Source organism: Suricata suricatta, chromosome 16 (genome assembly GCF_006229205.1).
Source record: "Suricata suricatta isolate VVHF042 chromosome 16, meerkat_22Aug2017_6uvM2_HiC, whole genome shotgun sequence".
In the NCBI taxonomy this organism is placed as follows: Eukaryota; Metazoa; Chordata; class Mammalia; order Carnivora; family Herpestidae; genus Suricata; species Suricata suricatta.
Window position 1 is genome coordinate 36,305,047 of NC_043715.1, and position 18,835 is coordinate 36,323,881.

At 43.6% G+C, this 18,835-nt stretch overlaps 1 protein-coding gene and 1 long non-coding RNA gene across 2 annotated transcripts in view; both read right to left on the bottom strand.

Annotated features, from left to right (window-relative positions):
- Positions 1-5,605: 5,605 nt before the first annotated feature.
- LOC115280402 (cytochrome b-c1 complex subunit Rieske, mitochondrial) lies at positions 5,606-10,079 on the bottom strand. Its single transcript, XM_029925280.1, has 2 exons — positions 9,790-10,079; positions 5,606-6,486 (listed from the first exon to the last, which is right to left on the bottom strand). Exons 1-2 carry the CDS (start codon positions 10,001-10,003, stop codon positions 5,876-5,878), a joined length of 825 nt encoding a protein of 274 aa, XP_029781140.1. The 5' UTR covers positions 10,004-10,079; the 3' UTR covers positions 5,606-5,875.
- A 4,251-nt stretch (positions 10,080-14,330) lies between these two features.
- LOC115280404 overlaps positions 14,331-18,835 on the bottom strand; it is a 263,699-nt gene continuing 259,194 nt past the window's right edge. The window contains exon 2 of the long non-coding RNA XR_003903758.1: positions 14,331-16,139. This is a non-coding gene — a long non-coding RNA (uncharacterized LOC115280404). The remainder of the gene's footprint in view (positions 16,140-18,835) is intronic.

Genomic DNA, 18,835 nt, shown 5'->3' on the forward strand with positions numbered 1-18,835 from the left:
TGCTTAGGACATTTTTAACTTCCAATAAGTAGTGCCGAGTATTGAAAAAGAGAAAATAATCCACCATCCTTCCTACTCCAGAGAATTGATCAATTCGCCTACTTGATAATATTTTTCCCCTCTAAGCAAAATGTTCTCATCCTAAATTCCAGGATAGAAAATGAATAAAAGAGAGATAAAATAGTAGAAGTAATAACATGGTGTCCATTGCATTTTAGTGTTGGAAATAAAATACTAGAGGACAAACCTTTTGACATTGAGATCTTATTCAGGGAGAATGTTCATTATGAAGCAAATGGAAAAGTAAAATAGTCCATTTTTTTAAGACCTTCAATTATTTATTCTTTCCATTTTTTTTTCTGGGAGTGTAAACTTAAATTCAAAACATCCTGTAATATAGTTCATTTCTCCTCTGACCTAAAGGCCTAGGAAGATAAGATACACAGACATTACATGATTGTTCTATTTTTTTAAATGTTGGTACAAAGGGTTCCCTGGAAATCTTTCCTTTCAGACAATGGCACTCAAAAATTCACCCCCCCCTACCACCCACCCCTACTCAGCATTCAACTCCATGGCTATGTACTTGCCATGGTCCCCAGCCCTCTCCATCTCGTGGAGGGGTGGGAGACAGACCATGAGAGTGGACTTTAAAGTAGAGGGAAAAAAATGGATATTTAACTGGGCATGCCCTGGTTATTTGGGGGAAACTTGCTGCAAAAGTGAATATAATTCAGATGTAGGATACCACACCTAAACACTCTTGAGGGGCAGGCAGAGGACATACCAGATAAAACAAAAGGAAGGGGAACAAGGCAGAAGAGAGCATGGGAAGAGACTACGAGAAAAGAATGCAGGTAACGCACAAGTTTGTGTTACTGAAAAGGTTTTACTGATGGGATGCAGATGAGGATCTTGTTAAAATCACCTCTTCACTTACATTAATGCATTAATTCCTAAAGAAACACTGAGTGGGTGCATTTTTCAGATGAGGGAGAGGTACAAAGATTAAGTGTTTTATGTCAGGCCCCAAGTCCAGGAAATAGCAGAGCCAGGATGAGAACCCAAGAACTAAGCCCATACTCTTAGCCTCTACACCACTTGGCAACTATATGGAGGATGGATTTTAAAGTGAGAAGCCTGGAGGAAAGAGGATGTTTGGTATCTTCAGGGCCTCAATTAAAGCATATGCACATGCATACGCCCACACACGCGCAAACACACCGAGATAGGACAGTGATCAGGACTATAGACTCTACAGTAAGGCTCCCTGGGTTAAACTGAAATTTCAGTTCCACCAACATAACCAGCAATATGATGATGTGCCTGGTTCAGTACCTTATACTAGGAATAGCAGCATTACCCAGCCGACAGGATTCTTTGAGGATTAAATGAGATCCTACACAGAAATACCCTTCGCCTAGTGGCTAGGAGTCAGTGCTCAATGTTTGCCCCTATTAGAACGTTACAAGTTGAAGAGACAGTAATGGACCCGTTTTACTAAGTAGGTAAAATTAGCAGGGTTTGGGGATTCAGGCCCAGGGGGAGAGGGAAATTGAAAGGGAGGCAGACAGAAGCTGAGGATTTTACTACCAGCTAGATGACTGGCTAGCTAGGAAGGCCACCAACAATGATGGCTTGTGGGAAACAGAGAAGACTTCCTTTCCTTCAGACATTTAAGTTTAAGTTGTTAATGGAATACCTATGTACAAATGCCCAGTTTCAATGGTTGAACATGAGTATGAAGCTCAGGGAAGTGATCTAGGGCAGTCATTAGCAAACAGATGACAAGTGTTAGGACACTGGGCCAAGAATATCATTCTGAAAAATATGCACATTTATTTTGGGTTAATATATAAAATGTATTTAAATGATTGAAAACATAGAAAATGTCAGTTTTAGCAGTGTGGGAATGAAGAATGACTTATGACAAATATAGTATATTCACATTATTCTGAAAAATTAGGGTACTAATAGCACATTCTGATCCTAAACCGTATGTATCAAACAAGGACAAATGCCTTCTACACACTCAGTTTTGAGTCAGCTAGATTTTACTAAGTTATGCTCAGAAAGACCAAAGTAAATTTGACATTAACAAACAATGTTAAGTTTTTTGAAAGGTCATTTTCTATAACTACTTTCTGTTTAAAGCATAATAAAAAGGCACTTAATCTGAAGACTGTCCCAATCTTTATTTCCAGTAAAAATAAATACATGTTAACGATCTGATGTTGAGATGTCAACTGGTCAAATTTCTTGCTCTTTCAAGTTATTTCCTCCTAATATCCAGGATTTTGTTTCCCTGAAACAATCAAAAAGCTAACGTAAGTCTGCTCTATCCATTTAGCAAAGTAGTTTCAAGTAATTTTACTTGTCCCATCACTTGTGGAACCAAGCCTTCCTTAAAAACTAAATGGAAGACTGGAATTTAAGTTTATTGTCATTAGTCAAACATCACGAAAGCCGTGAGCAGCCATCAAAGCCAGCAATCCCGGCACATAACACCTGTGATACATCTAGGAACCTGCAAACTTCCTATTTTGTCCTCCACAGGCAGGTAGCCGCTAGCGGTTATTCTGGCATCTCAAATATGGAAAGATGAAATATTCTGAGGTGTCACTTCAGGGTGGGAGGGGGTAATAATAGGGTGTGAGCATCTCTCTTCAGTGTTGCTGACATTTGTGGCAGCACAGTATTTTCTTTAGCCTGTGAACCTGTGTTCCCCTCACAAGTGAACATTTTGGGTTCCCGCTCCTGCTTCACTCCACCCCACTACCAGCAGCATGCTCAAATCGCTGTGGCAATCACATGATGGTCACAAACACCCCCTAGAATAGCAGTGCTGCCCTGGGTTGAGCGCTTCTATTGTAAAAGGTTGGCTCAGTTGATTAAAATGCTGCTTTTAGCAGTCTGGATGTCTTTGTTGCAATACCAAATACTGAGAATACAATAAATGCTTATTTAAAGAAAACCAATTCCCAATTCTAGGGCAGGGAGTAGAGTGGACTCAGAGAATCCTAAAAGGTAAGAGAACTCTTTGAACTCTAGTCCAACCATCCCAAGTTTATAGATGGGGGAAAAAATGTTCAAAAGAGTTAAACAACAGACCCATAGTTTCATGGCTAGGAGATGGCTAAGCCAGAATTAAAACCTTCAATTTTAGTCCAGTACTTGTTCTACTACACTATGTCCCCAACTCATACAATCCACATTTGGATACATTAAAAGCTCAGCAGCTTTAGTTATGTCCAAAGGAGCAAAATTCCTTTAAACTTACACACATGAAGGAACCTCCCCACCCCGTCTGCCAAGTCACTCAGATTCACTGGGGTCTAAGGGTTCATTTAATAATACTTTGAAGTCTCTATTCCAGGTTTAATGATTCACCTTCAAATTAAACCCTGGCAGTTTTATCATCACAACTAAGTAAAAGTTTTACAAATGTAAAGTATATACCAGTTCCTACATTAGTGTTTCCCGAGGAAGTGATGAGTAACTCCTGCTGCCATTTTATAAAGAACTTAACAATTCAACTTCAAATTTTGTCAGCTTATAATAAATACAGTGGTGAAGTTTTAAACAGTAAGTTGTGGGGTGGCTGGGTGGCTCAGTTGGTTAAGTGTCTGACTTCAGCTCAGGTCATGATCTCCTGGTTCATGGGTTTGAGCCCCACGTCGGGCTCTGTGCTGCCGGCTAGCTCAGAGCCTGGAGCCTACTTCCGATTCTGTCTCCCTTTCTCTCTGACCCTCCCCTGCTCACGCTGTCTCCGTCTCTCTCAAAAATAAATAAAACATTAAAAAAAAGAAAATGTAAGTTGTGGACAACTGGCACCATGAAAAAGCAGCATATTTAAGATCTAAGATGATCTTCCCCATAAACATTAGGAAAAAAGGAATCTTCACAATGATAAACAAGCAAAATATCGAATAAATACATACTAATCTCTCCTGGCCTCAATATTGGGGGTGGTGGGGAGGGGCACATACTTCATGCAAGATGCTCTAAATATTAACATCGATTGCTACATACCCATATTCCTTATACATAATGATGTAATTCCACTTCTGCTAGTAAATTAAGTTTGCACTTTTTGTCTCACATTTACACCTAAATACCAGTACATAAAATACTATTACTTATAAATAAGCCCCATTTACCACACCTGATTTCTATCATGGTAAAGGTATGGCAAAGAAACAAACCAAGTATCTGCTCATAAAAATAAAAACTTGACACTTTCTTTTTGTTACACTTAGCTACTGTTTTAAAGACTGGAATCCTGGATGGCCAGTTCTCTTTGAAAGATCTAACCACTGAATTTCGTTTGCTTTCTTACAAATGCATGTGTGAGCAAAGATGGACCCTGTAGGGTGTGCCTGGGTGGCTCAGTTGGTTAAGTATCTGAACTCATGGTCTCATAGTTTGTGGGTTCAATCCTTGTGTCAGGCTCTGTGCTGCTTTGGATTCTGTGTGTGTGTCTCTCTTTGCCCCTTCCCCGTTTGTGCTCTGTCTCTCAAAAATAAATATTTGGGGTGCCTGGCTGCCTTTGCTGGTTGCACATCTGACTTTGGCTCAGGTCATGATCTCATGGTTTGTGAGTTCAGGCCCCATGTCAAGCTCTGTGCTCACAACTCAAGAGCCTGGAGCCTGCTTTGGATTCTGTGTCTGCCTCTCTCTCTGCCCTTCCCCAACCCGTGCTCTGTCTCTCTAAAAAATAAATGTAAAAGTAATTTTTTAAATAAACAAATATTAAAAAAAAAAGAGATGCACCCAGTGATCTATTATTGACCCACCTCCAAACGGCAAACTTATCAAAGTAGCTATAATTCTCAACAAAGGACAAAGCCCACTCACTCCTAGTTCCCAGGGAGAACATCAGATCTCAGTCTTAGTTCACCTGTGTAATTGAAGGCAGGAGGCAGAAAGAAAGAGGAGGGTGTCAATTCTGCTGTCTCCCTGGGCCCACCCCACATCACGGTGAAGAGTGAGGACTGCATACCCAACTGAAGGAAACACCTCAAAATGTTATCATTGCAGAAACAACACCGGCAGGATCACTGTTGCACTAACACAGTATTAAGTCTCAGATACACTACTCCTCTTTTGACAGGGTGGATGCAGGGCAACTGGAACAGGAATGCCCTTAGCAGATGAAGGAGAAAACAGCGGCACTCCCGTTTGGAAGCTTTTCTCAGATAATATCCCACCACTGCCTCTTAAAACTAAAGAATTCTAATTACTAACTTGCTCCCATAAGTGAAAAATAACATTTCTAGCAGGAAAACAGCTAGCTACAGCTGGGGCTCATCCCTCAGAGCTGCTAACACCCCATTTAGGATTCTCCCGGAGATTACACTCAACATCATCATACAGACTGGGCCTGGGGGGCAGGTTGGGCAGGACACACACAGCCAGGACTCACGTGCCAAGGAGCAGAAGGGAAACCTGGACGCTACTGTTTCTACCAATACCGTAACACCTCCCAGGACTTGGAAATGAGCAGCTAGTTTTACCTCAGTCTAACCCTTAGCTCTGCAGAAGCTGTGACCCTGACACAAAGAAGGAAGATGAAGGAGAAAGTCAATTACAGATTTCACAAATATCTGGTACACCAGCCTGTAATTTTAATTAGAATGAGCTATCAAAGACACCGCACCTTTTAAGTCTTTGAGCTTAACAACGTTTAACAGTGGCTTTATTAGGTGAACGCTTGAAAGCATTCAACATTAAATTCAATTTACTTGACAAATTTGCAAATACATTAGCAATTCTTAAATATTTCAAATTAACCAGCTTAAGTAAAGAGGCTTGCTTATAGGTCTTCTGAGGTGACAAGACGGCTGAAAGGAACCTAGGACTTGAGTCCAGATCTCTAACCAACAATCACCATGTCCTCACCGGTGAACTCATATGAGGGAACTTCAAGATTGAGAGGTGCAGGCCCCTTCCTGATCCTGCCAGAAGCATCATAGTGTGACCCATGGCAAGGGCAGTAATAACCACCAAAATCTCCTGCATTTGCAATGGGTACACAACCAAGATGAGTGCACACACCTATCAGGATGACCCATTCAGGTTTCTTTACTCGATCTAAATCATGCTGTGGGTCCCTCAGCTGGGACACTTCAACTGCGGCTTCCTGCTCAATCTCCTTCTTGGTTCTATGACGCACAAACAGTGGTTTTCCTCTCCATTTGAAAGCCATGTTCTTGCCTTCTGGTATGTCGGACAGCTTGATTTCGATTTTCGACATGGCCAACACATCAGCAGAAGCACTCATGCTGGAGACAAACTGGGAGACGGCATTCTTGGCGGCGTAGGCAACGCCTATGCTGGTTGTTGCGGTTATTAAATAGGAGAAACCCTTCCTAGCCTCACTGCTCTCTTTTGAAGACTTTGTACCATCTAACACTTCGGCGCGCCGATAGTCAGAGAAGTCAGGCACTCTGACGTCTGTGTGGGAATAACGAACAGAAGCAGGGACTGCAAGATAAACAGAAAGTTAAAAAAACAATCAGATGAGTACTCTGAAAGAGGTATATTTCAGGAAATAACCTTTGTGAATTCATACACAAAAATCAAGTGATAAAAATGTGAAATATGGCACCAATCTCAGAAATGGTCAAGTTGGCAGTGCCAGCATTGAAAATACTGAAAAAGAAATGAAGTCCATCACTACCTATCATACTGGAATGAAATCACAGGATAATACATGTAAGCCGAGTTCTTGCTGATTGAACACTGTTGATTCAGAATTCCTAACAATTTAGTACATCAAATCTAAAAAGATAAATAGTACTGTGAACAGCAATATTTTAAAATCTCCAAAATTCAACATGCGAAGACATACAATTAACTACCTCCCATATTCTCTGGATTACAAGGGACAATAAAATTCATCAAATACACCCAATTAAGTTGATTTGCGGGGCTCCTGGGTGGCTCGGTTAAGCATCTGACTCCTGATTTCAGGAACCTGCTTGAGATTCTCGCTTTCCCTCTCTATGCCCCTCCCCCACTCAGTCTATGTCACAGGCTCGTGAAATAAACATCGCAGAAAATTTAGAGATTTTCGAGTTTAGACTTTGTGGAGTATAAATCAGTATTACTTTAACTTCAAGTAAAGCCACTAATGGGCTGAAAAGGACACCCTTCCCAAAATACACAACTATCAAGTGAAATCTCCAAAAGAACCAATTATTTCAGTTTAGTACAGGATAAAAGAGCAAATTTTCATATATTCCCCCTCTTCAGTGAAGGGCAGTAATTCTATACAAGTAAGCGCATTATCTTTCTTTTTCAGTGCTGTAGAATGATTTTGACATTCTCATTCAGAGACTTGGTGGTGAAAGGAATCTACCTGTCTACTCCATTCTATCTAGCCTACACTTTAAATTGTAAGTTTGTTTATATGTATATATACTTCCAGAAATAGAGAAATCTTAAGTCTATAACAAAACGTGTTTGTTTCTTAAAAAAAGTATTTTTTTGTTAAATGTTTTTATTTCATTTTTGAGAGAGACAGAGACAGAGCACTAAGGGGGGAGGGACAGAGAGAAAAGGAGACACAGAATCCGACGGAGGCTCCAGGCTGAGTCCAATGCAGGGCTTGAACCCATGAAGCGCTGGATCATGATCCAGGCTGAAATCAGACACTCAACTGACTTAGCCTCCCAAGTGCCCCAACATGTTTGTTTCTTAAGGTGAACTCTGATGTGCCTTGGAAATCTTCCTCTCACCTCATGGATCTTCTCCTGATCCAACCATCCCATCTCACACCCTTAGGACAAACCACGTAGACAGATTTTAATGTGAACTGAAGCTACAAGCTGAAGGCATGGTTATAGAAAAAGTTCGCCTTATGGTTCTGTATTATTTATCAGTACTTGCGAAAGTCAGGTAAGCTTCTAATTTTTAGAAGAAACCCTAGTCATTAGACAAATTCCAAAGATGCTTTTTGTATCTGCTACTGGAATTTTCTCCTCCCTCATCGTTTCTCACCTCCAGACCCAAAGAATAGGCTTGGACGGGTTAGTGTGCTCGGTTCATGCCCTGAACAGGGTCTCCCAAACCCACTGGTGCCCCCGAACAACAAAAATCGCTATTTTATTCATTCACAAATACTCTGCACTACCTGTATGTAAAATCTGAGGTTGTAGGAAACAGAAAAATAAAGATTCTTCTTTATGTCCTCAGGCTCAAGGTCAGAGGAATCACCAGGAAAATGCAATAGTAGAAAAGTGTTATGTACCATAAATAAAGGAATCGGCAAATATAAAATTTTATGGGCCTGACCCTGAACTGAGATGGATGTGGTAAGATGGAAATGCGGAAAACTGAGTGGGAGGATTATTTTAAAGTAAAGAGAACAGGGTGAATGAAAGAAGACTAAAGAGAGTGGGGGTAACTTAGCTTGTAGGGCAAGTGTAACTGTCAGGGGGGCCAGGAGGTAACACAATGAAGCAGGTCTGGTGAGAACAGGGATGAACTGGAAGAGTGATCGCTCCAACTAAGAGGGCAGCCAGCGCCCAGCACACGAGACCGTTCCCATGTTGAAACGAGTTCAGTGTTGCCAGATTCCAACATTTTCAAACAGGCAAGAAACCTTCCTTCTAAGATTATGCAGGTTGAACACGCAACAGGTACAGTGGCACACAGGCTGCCATTTCAGTACTTCCAATGCAGAACATGAAAAAAAAGAAAGGAAGACGTGGCACGAAAGAGTAGGTTCAGGTTCATGGCTAAATCAGTCTTTCATATCCGTGTTCCATCACATAGCCAACATTTATCCTTGAGTGAGTCACTTCATCTCCGGTAGTCTGTTTTCTCATCCGTAAAATGGGAATATCATCAACCTCTGCTTATGGCTCTTCTTGAGGATTAAACTGATTAGACTGTGAAACCTCTTTGGCCCGGCAAACAGTGCTGCTACTCCACGCCATTAGTGACCTTGGGGCTTGTGTTATTACTGTTTTGCTGTTGTTGCTTTTGAGAGGGGTGCGTGAAAGAAAACGGCACTAGACCGTTCAGGTGTGAGCAGGACAAGAGCAGTTCTTATTCTGTGAGCATGTATAACAAAGCGCCCCAAAAAGTGCTAACGGCTTTAGAATTTTTCCATCTAAATCTCATGACATTATGAAATTGGCATAATCATTCACCCATTTCAGTGGGGAGGAAAAACATTCAGAAATTTGCCCAAAGTCAAACGACATATAAGCAGCAAAATCAGTCAGACTTTGCTGGAAACAGAGGGCTTTTTTTTTTTTTTTAACATTTATTTATTTTTGAGAGACAGAGGCAGAGAGTGAACAGGAGAGGACCAGAGAAAGAGACACAGACTCCGAAGCAGGTTCCAGACTCGGAGCTAGCAGTCAGCACAGAGCCCGATGCGGGGCTCGAACCCACACACCGTGAGATCATGACCTGAGCCAAAGTTGGACGCTCAACCGACTGAGCCACCCAGGCGCCTCGGCATTCAGAGTTCTTGAACTTAACCTATGACACACAAAATTTAGCCTGTGGTTTGGGCAGCCTGGCCGACAACGGAAACACTCCTACAGGCACGGGATGCGAGAGCTGGAGGTCACCTGAGATCGCCCAGCCTGGCAGCGTCCGCGCACAGGTGAGCGCAGAGACCCAGGGGGTGCCGAGGCTTGCCCAAGGTCGACCCAGCACTGCCACTTAATCCCCCACCGGGGCTCCGCTCCATTTCCCCGCCCTCCTCAGCTGCGCCCTGGGTCAGGGCCGCAGGGAACGAGAACAGGGGTACCCCTCAGCCCGGCTCACCGCTGAGGCCCACGGAGGCGACCAAAGGCCGGCTCGCGGCCTGGCCACTCAGCGACTCCCGGCACAGGAAGGGCCGCTTCACGTCCAGCACTGGTGGCTCCGGGGTGGCGGGCACTGAAGCCTGCACCAGCGGCCGCAACGCGCCTGCCACCCCGCGGGATGTGGCCGATAGGACGGGCGCGAATGGGCCCGAACGGGCGGCCACCGACAACATGGCGACAGCTGCTCCAAACGCCGAGCCGGTCACAGGGACGACCTTCCGCCGCGGCGCAGGCGCCAGGAAGGGCAGGAGGCGCGCGATCCGTGACGTCAGCGCGCCGGCCTAAAAGGTGCCCCTACGGAGGGGTGGAGGGGGGCAGCGGCCCTAGAGGCGCTGCGTCGGGGGCGGGGCTGCGAGCTTACGCTTAGGGCGGAAGGGGGTGGGGCATAGCCGGGCGGGAAGGTGGGGGCCGCCCAGGTATCCTCCCCAGACCCTTCTCTGTGTATAACCAGGTATCTGCCGGAAGGAAGGTGAGCAGAGGAGGCCCGCAGGGGTCGTCCCGTGAGTCCACTTGGGCGCCCTCAGAGTAAAAACTTCATCTGTCGGAACCTAGGGATAAACATAAGTTATCATAATAGTTTAGGGATAATAGTAATTCTTAACATATGTGCACATATAATGCAATGCACATATATAAGCTATATATTAGGGTGCATACATATATATTAGGCTATATGTACTTATAAAACCTAGAACAGAGCCCAGCATATAGTGGCCACTATGCGTGTACTACTATAATGATGATGTTTGTTTATTTTTGAGAGACAGAGATAGAGCACTAGCAGGAGAGGGGCCGAGGGAAAGCGATACACAGAATCCGAAGCGAGCTCCAGGGTCTGAGCTGTCAGCACAGAGCCCAGCGCAGGGCTCAAACTCACAAACCGCGCGATCAGGACCTGAGCCTAAGTCAGACACTTCACCGGCAGAGCCACCCAGGCGCCCTGAGTATTATTTCCTTCTTAATTCTCTTTCAATCCTTCTGATTACCCCAATGAAAAAGGTCCTAGTTTGTGTTAATATATTGTTAATTCCTAACACTTGCTAACCTCCCCTTTAAGAGAATAGGCCTTGACCTAAAAGCCCTTGGGTAGTTGAATCAGCAGGTAGAAGATTTAATAATATAATTTTCTTTTCATGGTATTTATTTTGTCTCCATAGAGATTTTCCAATGACTCTAGTGAAAAACACGTTTACATTTACTTAGGTCAAAATGAGTTAATTTAAGTATTAATGAAATGAGGTTTTTCTGTGCTGTGCATGGGCCCTGGGGCCTGGGGACCTTAGCAAGTTTCCTGACTCCTCTATGCTTTAGTTTCCTCACCTGTAAAATGGGGCGGTCATGACTGTAGAAGGAGTAAATGCACTAATATGTAACAGCACCTACACGAGCCCCACATTCTAAACACCGGGTTTGCTAGTATTGTTTTATCTGACATCTTCCTTCAATTCCTGCTGACTCGTTTGTGTTCCTCGCTTAGGTTCACAACGCACTGACCACTTGCTCCTGGACCCTTCTCAGGGTCTAAGTCATGGCCATTGTTACTGCCCTAGGGACTCTGTGGTACTCTTAGCATTGGAAATGGCCTCCTCAGGGACTACCCTGACTTGACTAGCCATTGGTCTGGCACTGGGCTCACCGCAGTAACAACCCTAATGGTAAGAGTGGATGCTTCTAGAGTAGCTATTATACCCCATGCGCAGTTTGAGTTCTTAATATCACAACAAGCCCTTTATGGTGGATAAGAGTAGGCCAGAATGGAAAAAGAGGGAAGGGGATTTAACCCAAGACTCGGTTAAATCCTAGTTCTGCCACTCATGAGATATAATCCTAAAATGAGTTATAAATAACCTCTGTGTATGCCTCAGTTTTCCTTCTATAAAATGAAGATGATAATAGTGTTTATCCCCAAAGGGTTATTCTAAGAAAGAATTGGACTAATATGTGTAAAGTGCAGAGCACTGTGCCTGGCACACAGTAAGTGCTATGAGATGTCCATGAAACCAATAAAAATAATTCTTCCCGTTTTATACAAGAAGAAACTGAGATTCAAAGATGACAAATGAAAGGTGCCTAGGCGGCTCAGTTGGTTAAATGTCTGACTTTGGCTCAGGTCATGATCTTGCGGTTTGTGAGTTCAAGCCCCGCATCAGGCTCTGTGCTGACAGCTCAGAGCCTAGAGCCTGCTTCAGATTCTGTGTCTCCCTCTCTCTCTCTCTCTCTCTCTCTGCAGCTCCCCCACTCACTTTCTATCTCTCAAAAAATAAATAAATGTTAAAAAAAAATAAAGAAAACACAAAAAACAAAGATGACCTACCCAAAGACACATCATTTTCTTCAGCCTTACTGGGACATAATTGACATACAACGTGTAAATTTGAGGTGTACAGTGTATTGACTTGATACACTTATATGTTGCAACATCATTACCACCATAGTGTTAGCTGACACACCAGTCACACCATAGAATCATCATTTCTTTTTTGTGGTGAGAACACTTAAAATCTAGTTTCTTGGCAACTTTCAGATATATAATACATTTAGCTACAATCACCAAGCTTTATGTTAGACCCCCAGAACTTACTCATCTTAGATCCGGAAGTTTGGACCCTTTGACAGACATCTCCCCATCTCCCACAGCCCAGCCCCTAGTAACCACCACTTTACTCTGTGTTTCTATGAGTTCCACCTCTTTTCATTCAATATGTAAGTGAGGTTATCTTATTTGACTTTCTCTATCTGAATTATTTCACTGATCATAATGCCTTCTGGTCCATGTGTCCCAAATGGCAGGATTTCCTTCTTTCTCGTGGCTGAGTAATATTCAATTCAGTGTATGTACCATATCTTCATTATCTATTCATCCATTAACAGACATTTAGGTTGTTTCCATATCTTGGCTATTGTGAATATTGCTGTAGTGAACATGAGAATGCCCATATCTCTTTAAATCCTATTTTCATTTCCTTTCAATATATACCCAGAAGTAGGGTTGCTGGATCAGATAGTAGTTCTACTTTTAATTTATTGAGGAATCTCCATACTGTTTTCCTTACTGGCTATACCAAGTTACTTCTCACCAACAGTGCACAGGGGGTCCTTCTCCACATCCTCACCAGCATTTGTTATATACCTTAGCTTTTTGATAAGAACCATTCTAACAGGTGTGACATGATATCTCATTGTGGTTTCATTTGCATTTTCCTGATCATTAGTGATGTTGAGCAACATGTGGCTGTTGACACTTGTGTGTCTTCTTTGGAAAAATGTCTATTCAGATCCTCTGCCCATTTAAAAAAAATGTTTATTTATTTATTTTGAGAGAGAGAAAGAGAGAAAGAGAAAGAATCCCAAGCAGGCCCCATTCTGTCAGCGCAGAGCTCAATGTGGGGCTCAGTCTCACTAACTATGAGATCATGACCTGAGCCTAAATGAAAATCAGACACTTAACTGATTGAGCCATCCAGGCACCCCACCCACCCATTTTTTAATCAGATTGCTTATTTTGTTGCTATTAAGTTGTATTAACTCTTTTTTTTTTTTGACTCTTAATCTCTTATCAGACATCTGATCGGCAAAGATCTTCCCCCATTCTTTTTTTTTTAATGTTTATTTACTTTTGAGGGAGAGAAAGAATGTGAGTGGGAGGAGAGGGAGAAAGAGAGGAAGACAGAATCCAAAGCAGGCTCTAGGCTCTGAGCTGTCAGCACAAAGCCGTACGTGGGGCTTGAACTCACACCCCACGAGATCATGACCTGAGCTAAAGGCGGATACTTAACCAACTGAGCCTCGCAGATGCCCCAATCCTCTCCCATTCTAACGGTTGCTTTTTTATTTGTTAATGCTTTTCTTTGCTGTGCAGAAGAGTTTTAATCTGACACACTCTCACTTATTAAGTTTTCTTTTGTTGATTGTGCTTTTGGTGTCATATCCAAAAACTTATTACCAAGACCAAAGTCAAGAAGCTTTTCCTCTATGTTTTCTTCTAGGAGATTTATAGTTCCTCTTCCTATGCTTATGCCTTTTGTCCATTTTGAGTTAATTTTTGTGAGTGGTGTAAGTAGGGGTTCAATTTTTTTCTTCTCCTGTGATTATCTTGTTTTCCCAACACCATGTATTAAAGACAGAATCCTTTCTCCCTTTTAGTATTCATGACTCCCTTGCTAAATATTAGTTGACCATATATGTTAGGGTTTATTTCTGGGCTCTTGTGTTTCAGTCTTATTAAATTTTCTAAGACTTAACCTTGTGACTTTTCATATGATCTAAGCTGGAGAATGCTCCACTTGCAACGGTGCAGGCATTATTTTTCTTAATGGTGTCGGATAGTCCTGTGGCTTTCTTTGTTCTTTTAGCCTCTCAAATTTTTGCTCCTCTGATTGGATCATCTCAATTTATCTGTCTTCTAGCTCCGTGATTGCTGCTTCTGCTTGGTCAAGTCTGCTGTTGAAGCTTTCTATTCAGTTTTTCTGTTCAGTCATTGTATTCTTCAGCTCCAAAATGTCTGTTTGGTTCTTTTTCATGTTTTCTCTTTTTTTTTCTTCTCGTTTTGTTCTTGTATTGTTTTCTTGTATCATTAACTCCTATGTCTGTATTCTCTTGCAGCTCTCTGGACATCTATAGAATAATTATTTTGAATTCTTCATTGCACAATTCCTGGATCTCCACGCCCTTGAGGCCAGTTACTGGAGGTTTACTATATTCCTTTGGTGAAGTCCTGTTTTCCTGATTTGGGGTATTCATGTTGCCTTCTATCAGCTGTTCATTTGAAGAAGCAGTCACTTCCTCTAGATTTTGTGGACTGACTTCAGGAAAGCAAAACTTTCATCTGTGGGTAGGGGCACGTGTTCTCACCCTGGGTCAAATGATGCAGGAAAGCAAGTTTGGAGGCATGTGGTGGCACCGGGTTCGGGGGGTGCGTGTGGTATCTTTGGCTCAAGGGTCCAAAAGCATCAACAAGTTTCTGGTCCTTGATGGACACTGTGGAGGATCACGGTCACTGCAAGGGCTGTTGGGATCCTGGGTGGCTCCGCCAAGTTCAGAGGCCAGGCACCATGGCAGGCAGCAGTGCCAGAGTCAGAGGCGTGCACACACTGGTATGTGGTGGCCAGCCACCGGTGCCTGTATAGTGGCAGGGGCCAGTTTTAGACACATACATAGTGGTGAAAGTCAAGACAGGCAGAAAGGGCCAGGGCCAACTCTGGGCTCCCTGGCAGCTGGTGGGGTCCTGGCCGTTGGCACATTCTCCTGTGGGAGTGGTCTCCCCCAAGCATGAGCACTGCAGAGAGGCTGCGGACGGCCCCAAGCACCCACATATTGGTAGGCGGTCAGCTGCAAGGGTCCAGGCTGGCATCTTGCCCTTGCGCAGCCTCAGAGGCCTGGGCTCCAGTCAGGGTGAGAGGGACTCGGCCAGCTGGTGAATACCTGTGTGGCAAAGTCTGGTGAAGTCTGCAGGGGCCCCACAGCAGCTATGCTGGCCATTTCTTCAGTGGAGAAATCTGCTGTGGTTGTCGCAGAGCAGGTCTCTGGGAAGTACCGGTGCTCTTGCTGCCTGGCTGTTACTGGTAGAACCTGTTTTCCTTCCCTGTTCCTAACTGTCTGTGTTCATCTCCACTTTCCCAGACCTCAGTGAAGTGCCCCTGAAAGTCTGGGGAAGCCAGTAGGTCATCCTGCTCTCCCTTCCCTGGCATGGAGAACTCCTTCTAGTTGGGACATTTTCTCTTGGCACTAAGCAGTGGTTGGGGGATGGGTTAATTTAAGTAAAATGAAGCTTACTTTCTTCTCTTTTTATGCAGCAGTTCTCGGGTTTTTTATTTACCACGTTGCCAAAGTTTCTTTAGTGGGCCCCAGAGCTCTTGCAGAGCTGTATTTGTTTGTGGTCACTGCCTAATTGTTGATCTTGTGGGGGAGACAGAGACGGAAGTCTCCTGTTTGTAATTTTGATAACATCACTTCCTCAAAGACACACCATCGATAAGTAAAGGAGCCCATTGTTCTGGGTTCCAGTCCAGAGTTGTAGCAGGGAAGGGGGTGACTCTGTGGCTGGGTATCCGTCCTCTCACAGAAGATGGAGGCTAGAATCCAGGAATAGCAGGCACATTGGAAGTTGGACTATGTAGATCATCCACTTGCTAGTTTTTTTGTTTCATTTTATTTTTAACTGGATGGGCTATTTAGCTTTCATACTTCAGCTTCTCTTTTCCTGGAATCTTCATCTTGATGGGCTCTAGAGGCAAACAACCTGGTTTGCATACCAGCTGTGCACCTTGTAGTTGTGTCACTTTGGGCAATGCTGAGCTTCAGATTCCTCATCTGTAAAATAGGGATAAAAACAAAATTGCTGTGAGGAATAAAAGAAATAAAGCAAATAAAGTACTTAGTACTTTGGTACACAGCAAGAGCCTAGTAAGTGTTATTTTTTTATAAATCAGGGTGTGGGAGGGAATTTGGGGTAGGAGAGAAATAGCCAGGGACTGAGAAATGTAAATGTTTGGTAAACTTCTCAGTCCCCAGGAACTCTGAAGAGCAAAGTGTATGAATGAGGCAGGAAGGAACAAGAAACAAAGCCTTCCTTTTAACAAATGAATGTTTTGTTTAAAGCAGAGATCAGAGGCCAAACACTGCACACCCACACTCTCCTTCCCTCCTCAGTCTTTTCCAGATAAAGGAACCAACATGAGTTTCCTCCTTGTGAGTCAGAAACTGCACCAGGTAGAGTGGTCCCAGAGAGAAAACTTTCATTTGCAGGACATAAGGAGATTATGGGGAATGACTTCCAAAGTCATGACTTCCCCAGAGAGGGTAATGGATTCCTTTTGTTTAGGGTTAGGATGAATATTTATAGGGAAGCCTTGTCATTCTATGTAGAGATGGGTGTAAGGTCACCCATGCGCAGGAAGGAAACATGCCTCTATATACAATGTTTATTATGAAATGAGGTTGAGGCTCCTCCTTGGGCAGAGATTTTACTATTACAACGAGGCACAGGTAATTGTAGGTCACTTCCAGGCTCACTCCCTGGTCCATCTGCACAGACAGATTTAACTCAAAGGGTCTGGGTGGTCTGGGCCTGAGGGAGGTCCTGTCAGGGCCATCCCCCTCATCTGGGGAGTAGTTTTAGGTTTCATTTGCCTGAGTCAAGAAGATAGCCAAGAAGAAGAGCTTAGGGGAAAATGTAAGACAAAGATTAGCGAATACAAGCAGGTGGGCAGTAAAGGCCAGGTCTTGGGGTCCAGCTGGTGACAATATGGCATACTCAGTAATATAACCCCCAAATTATTTGCTGGAATTTACAAGTTCTGAGTATTTCCATCTACCCAGTGTAATATAATAATGCGCCGCGCCCCCCAAAGATGTGTGTGTCCTAATCCCTGCGATCTGGAAATATGTTATACCTGGCAATGCAGATGGGCATAAGGATCTCAAAATGGGGAGATTATCCTGGAATGTTTGGGTGGGCCCAATGTAATTACAGGGTCCTTATCAGAGACTAGCAGATCAGAGAGAAGAGTTATACTATTGACTGAAGATGGAGGACTGGCCCCTGGTGCCCAGGAGTTGGGGCAGCCTCTGGAAGCTGGGAAAAGCAAGGAAACAGATTGTTCCAGAAACAACAGCACCGTGGACCCACTTTAAACTTCTGACCTCCAGAACTGTAAAATAAATTTGTGTTGTTTTAAACCATTAAATTGTGGTAATTTGTTACAGTGGCAATAAGAAACTAACACACACATGTACACACACACACACAAACTGGAAGATCTAATCACATTAGTCCTACATCCTCACACAGAAAAACAGTGAGGTAAGGATTTGCTTGCTGCCTGGGGTTCTTCATCACTGTCTGCTTCACTGAGTTACATGACCTCCTGTCTGCTGAGGCCTCTGAGTGTGGCGCCTCAGGTTTACACAATTCCATGAACAAACCTGATCTGCTGCCAAGAGTAGTAGGATGTCAAAACACAAGGGGCTCTCTCTGTCCCAAGTCTGTGCATTATATTTTGAGATACATCTTGTTCCCTATAGTCTTGCTGTTTCCATCTGGGCAATGGGTGTGTCTGTGTGGCCTGGGAGGAGAATGTGTTCTAAGAAGACCGTGCTTGGATGATCCAAAGATTGTCCTCAGAACATGCTTGTAAGCCAGCCGTTCTGCCTGGATCCTGGACAACGGGCAGGACCAGGGAGCCTCCTGTGGCCTGCCTGCCTCAGGAGACACGCCTCCTCAGCCACTTTCATCTCACCTTGTGCCTCAATGGAAAGGCAATCAGCCTCCCGCTGAAGGGCCCCCAAGTCTGTCTCCCGTTTCCACGCCATTACCCCAGGAGATGCCTGGCTTCCCGTTTCCAGTTGCAGTTGCTGTGACAGTTTCAGCCTCTCCCTTCAGCCCACGTCCTTCGCTTGAGCAGCAAGATGCAAAGACTGACAGCCACTTGAGAACTGCACAGACTGTCCCCAATTTAAGCCATTTAAAATGCATTTCTGTTCCATAAAATCCATTTCCGTAATTCTGTGTCCCTACCTCTTTGAAAGATGGTAACCCTAGGGAGGAGAAGAAATTAGCCAGGGAGGAGAAGTTCAGACGTGCTAATATTTTAATCGCTCTTTCCTTTAACACATTAGTCACATTCATTAAGTATGATTAGTTTGCAGGCTTTGTTGAAAACCATATCAGTTTTCCTATCAGCCACACATCCATCTTTTGCCAAGCAAGCTGCTGCAGTAATACCAAAAACTACTCCCCTCTTTTTTATACCTTCATTATATTATGTGCCCCCTGGAAAATTTACTGAGTTAATTAAACTCATGTATATAGAATGCTTGCTAAGAACCCAGGCTCCTGAGTGGGGCTGACAAGACTTGGTCCCAACTCCACTTGCTGCCTGAGTCACCTGGCAAAGTTACTGCACCTCTCTGAGCCTATTTCCTCATCTGAGAATGGAGATAAGAATAGTTATCTCAGAGGTTTGTTGTCAAAATGAAATAAAGTTTGGGAATTGCTCAGTAGGTTA

Excerpts from the sequence above, each read along its gene's own strand:
- LOC115280402 (XM_029925280.1), bottom strand. The coding sequence starts at position 10,003 with ATGTTGTCGGTGGCCGCCCGTTCGGGCCCATTCGCGCCCGTCCTATCG. Across the intron at positions 6,487-9,789 it reads CGCCTCCGTGGGCCTCAGCG|TCCCTGCTTCTGTTCGTTAT; the intron begins GTGAGCCGGGCT and ends TTTATCTTGCAG.